At 35.2% G+C, this 5,000-nt stretch overlaps 2 protein-coding genes across 2 annotated transcripts in view; both read right to left on the reverse strand.

Annotated features, from left to right (window-relative positions):
* LOC125038001 (pupal cuticle protein 36-like) overlaps positions 1-538 on the reverse strand; it is a 1,173-nt gene extending 635 nt beyond the window's left edge. The window contains exons 1-2 of the mRNA XM_047631237.1: positions 527-538; positions 1-319 (exon numbers count right to left, since the gene is read on the reverse strand). The exon at positions 1-319 is cut by the window's left edge and continues 635 nt beyond it. Of these exons, the coding sequence (XP_047487193.1) occupies positions 1-319; positions 527-538 (331 nt within the window). The remainder of the gene's footprint in view (positions 320-526) is intronic.
* A 3,650-nt stretch (positions 539-4,188) lies between these two features.
* Positions 4,189-5,000, reverse strand: part of LOC125038002 — a 1,073-nt gene continuing 261 nt past the window's right edge. The window contains exon 2 of the mRNA XM_047631238.1: positions 4,189-5,000. This exon is cut by the window's right edge and continues 13 nt beyond it. Within this exon, the coding sequence (XP_047487194.1) occupies positions 4,189-5,000 (812 nt within the window).

The raw sequence follows: 5,000 nt of genomic DNA on the forward strand, positions 1-5,000 counted from the left end.
TATGGCAAGACCCATCCACATGTCGAATTTGTCCTTCTCCACATGGTTCCAAAATTCCAACACCTACGCCGGAGATGCCAGTCCCCACTCCTTGGCCAAATCCACCAGAAACACCTCCTTGAGCTGCACCAGCTGTAACTCCATGTCCAGATCCTATTCCAACACCTCCTGCTACTACATGACCAGTAGCAGATCCGACAGTAAATCCACTTCCTGCCGTCTGACCAGGTCCAGTGGACAGAGTTGATCCAGTTGGGCTCTGTAGACTGTAGCCCTGGGGAGCTGCAGTTGTGGTGGCAACGATTGCGCAAGCTAATACCTATAGTAAATAGAAAGAGTGTTACATGTTGAAAATTGATAATTTTGAAGAATTCAAACTTACAAATTTTATTACATTGAAGTTCTTACATATATATGAAAAGTGGTGTATTCAAAAGAAAGTATAATGTTTGGTTTTTTTTTCTAATATGTATTGCATTATTACTGTATCAATAATTGCTGAAAAATTATTAGCCTCAGTACTCACTAAGACCCTCATGCTGGGAATTTTGCAGTAGATCCTTCGCGCTTTTATACCTGTTTACCGATAGAATGACCTTGCTTAATACAGTTGCCTCGCAGTTGACAGGTTGTCTAACTGACCGAAATTTCTTTTCGGAAAAGGTTACATAATTTTGTCATTATCATCAAATTAAATTTGTTGACAAATATCTCCTATGCGCTTCATTATGAATTGAAAGGGTACCCTTATTAAAATTAATAAAGCTTAAGGTAAATTTTGAGGAAGATGAACAGCAAGAAAAAAACAACAAAAATGCAACAGTGAGAATAATAAATCAATAAGAATAAGGATAATTTCTATCATCATGCTTTTTATCACATAATTATGTATTACCAAACGCTATCATTAAGATAATTATTTCCAAAGGTATCACCACTATTTTTATTTGTTTTAATATTCAAAATTGTGTGTGTGTGTGTGTGTGTGTTGTGTGTGGTGTGTGACTGAGAGAGTATGTATCGTAATTTGATATTCATATTTACATATATCAGCCCATTTTATATCAAAATGAAGCGATCCAACCCCAATGTCACATATAATATTTCCAGCGTAACGTAATTATGATTTTTAAAATGAAATCACTTCAACTCTGCATTTACGTGAAGTATATCTCGCATAAGTGTCCGAGCCTAACATGCGAAAGGAAGAAGTAGAAGTAGAATGATTGAATTGATTATTAGTATAGTTTTATGAGCATTGCCATCTACACCCTTATTATCAAGATTTTCCTCTTCTCTTTCATTATCATTGTTTGTGAAATATAGGCACTATTTCTATATTTCATATTATTATGTAAATTTAATGGTGATAATAATGTTTTTGTTATCATATAATATCATTATATTGTCATAAATTTTAATATGAATATTAGTTCTTACTATTTTGTGTTTCACAGCATCAAAAATCACTTTTTATAGTCATACCATTCTAAATCTCTATTCTTACGATCATTACCACTATATTCATTACAATAGATAGTACTACCTTTTTTGCTCATACTACTGTATTTCTAATGTCACAGCCATAATTATTACTGTTATCTCACTTTTCACTTATCATCAACATTAATGGACTTAATAATATTAGCAAATCAATGTCTTGACACTGTTATAATATTTTATAATCTATGATATACGAATCAAATATTAATCCGTAACCAATACATATCTAGAGGAGATGCATCTAGTGTGTTTAGAGTAACATCCACGAAATAGTAATAGATAAGTGACATGTTCCTTTCTCCCCAAAGACTGTCACTTGTTGATGCGGCTGTGCGCTTGCAATAAGTCAAATGTGAGAGACGACTGGGCGTGACCCCAGACCATGCAATCCATGGAGTCATGGATTTGGTACTAAACTATATAATTTGTCTTATAAAATGTGTGTGTGTGTGTGTGTGTGTGTGTGTGGTGTGTGTGTGTGTGTGTGTGTGTGTGTTTTATATGTAATATATATACTCACACACATACACACAGACACACAAACAAACACACACACACACACACACACACACACACACACATACACACACACACACACACCACACACAACACACACACACACACACACACACACACACACATATATATATATATATATATATATATATATATATATTTACATACACATCATATATGAATATATGAACAAATTAGTTTCATATATATATATATATATTTTATATATATATATATATATATAAAATAGTTGTTGTGTTGTGTGTGTGTTGTGTGTGTGTGTGTGTTGTGTATACAACATACACAGACACATATCTAAACATTATCATTTATTTTTATTTATATAATGTACATACATATAGGTGTGTGTGTGTGTGCTTCCGCAAACACATACACACACACACTCACACACACACACCCAGCACACACACACACACACACACACACACACACACACACACACACACACATATATAAAATATATATATATATAATATATATATATATATATATATATATAATAACACACTATTATATATATATAACTATTCATTATATATATATATAATATTATATATACTAATATAAATATATATATTTATTATATTATATATATATATATATTTCATATATATATATATATATATATATATATATATATACATATATACATTACACACACAGAAATATCTATATCTATATGCAACACACACCCCACACACACACACACACACCCCACACACACACGCATATATATATATATTTATATATATATATATATATATAATTGTGTGTGTGTGTGTGTGTGTGTGTGTGTGTGTGTGTGTGTGTGTGGGTGTGTGTGTGCATGTGTGTGTGTGTGTGTGTTGTGTGTAAAGGACACATTCAACAATTATCAATTCTCTTAAATTATATTGATTAATGTACTCTTGTTTTGTGTGTATATATGTGCATATGATTAGTATCGAATTGTAATGTCGTACCAAAAAAGTATATCCCTTGTTTCTGCGCATGCTTCGTGATCGGCTGCTACTAAAATCCTTGAGGAAGTAGTAGGCCCCATTTAAAATCTTGCTCCATGTGAGCTACTGGTACACCTCCTCGTACGTAATTTATGGTTCTGAAGATCGCTACTTACTACCTGTTTTCTTAAATAAAGTAAGTGGAGTTTATATAAACTTTCAATCTATTCTTATAATAGATTTTTGTATTACAACCTTTCCTTGATTTTGGATATCGCTGATTAAGGAGTGGAAAATTTGCCGTTAAGCTGCTTCACTTATCGGCTCCTCCTTAGAATTTCTTCCTACAATTACTTAAGAAAAGATCCGGAAAATCTTATTTCCCATACATGTATTATGATGTATCTATAAGGAATGTTATTCTATTTTTTTGTATTTTGTCTCATTAATATGTTTTGTTAATATATATATATAATATATATATATATATATATATACTATATATATATAATATTATCCCTGTCACCTTGTGGTGACTGACTTGAATTGATCCCTCCGATTAAATATAAAAGAAAATCAAATAAAACAAAAAGAAAAGGATCCATGTCTAATGTACATATATATATATATGTTTGTGTGTATGTATTTCATCTATACTTGTAATATTCTGTGAAGTGTGGTCATCTCTTATAGATATACATATATAATATATAATAAATATATATACACACATACGCGTGTCTGTCTTGATTTTTGTGTCTGTGTGTATGTGTGTGCACATCATCTCATTTTAATATATGTGCGTCTGTGTTTGTTCACAATCATGTCTTATATATGTAATATGTATGTATGTGTGTGCGTGTGATGAGAGTGTGCGTGTGTGTGTGTGCATTGTATGCGTGTATGTTATTATTTGCATGCGTGTTGCAGATTTTCTTATGTTGGGTATAAGTGTGTGTAAGGATATTAAAGAAAATGAATCGAAACTTATCATATATTAAGAAATAGAATACATTTTTATGCTGTCTTTTGGGTCATAAGTTAATATACAAGGGGAAAATATCATTAATTTAAGGAGTGTTATATAACCCAGAGGAGAGCTTCCAGCACCTCCACTTAATCCAAATCCACTGCCTGTGCCAGCTCCACAAATCCTCCGCTAACAGTTCCAAATCCACTACCTACACCAGCTCCACCCAATCCTCCGCTAACAGTGCCGAATCCACTGCCTTTTACCAGCTCCACCCAGTCCTCCGCTAACTGTACCGAATCCACTTCCTCCTACTACTCCACCCACTCCAAATCCGGCGCCTTCACCACTATCACCTCCAGCGACTCCAATTACTTGACCACCAGCTTCAGCGGCTGAGCCAAGAGCAGTATTAAGATCCACACCAATGGGTAGAGTTGGGTTCTCACCCTCTTCATAATTGACGAAGTAGATTTCAGGATCAGATGGAGGATGGGCAGGTACCTCGATGACACGTTGTGCCTGTTCGTCCTGTTTGTTAAGTACATAGACGATGTTCTCCTGTCTTGGTGGTGGAATAACTATTGGTTCAGGTCCTTCTCCTTCTTCGGGAAGTCGCACGAACAGAATGTTATGATCCACTCGTGGAGGAGGAAGGCTTGGTGGAGGACCGATAGGTCCCTTTTGTTCAGGAACATCAAAGACAAACACTTTCCTGTTAACGACTGGCGTAACGCAAGATCCATCCACATGTCGAATTTGACCTTCACCACATGGTTCCAAGATTCCAGCACCTACGCCGGAGATGCCAGTTCCCACTCCTTGGCTAAATCCACCAGAGACACCTCCTTGTGCTGCACCAGCTGAAACTCCACTTCCAACTCCATGTCCAGATCCTATTCCAACGCCTCCTGCTACTACATGCCCAGCAGCAGATCCGACAGAAAATTCACTTCCTGCCGTCTGACCAGGGCCAGTAGACAGAGTTGATCCAACGGGCCTCTGCAGACTGTAGCCCTGGGGAGCTGCAGTTGCAGTAGCAAAGAGTG

The sequence above is a fragment of the Penaeus chinensis genome, chromosome 24 (assembly GCF_019202785.1).
Source record: "Penaeus chinensis breed Huanghai No. 1 chromosome 24, ASM1920278v2, whole genome shotgun sequence".
Taxonomy (NCBI): Eukaryota; Metazoa; Arthropoda; class Malacostraca; order Decapoda; family Penaeidae; genus Penaeus; species Penaeus chinensis.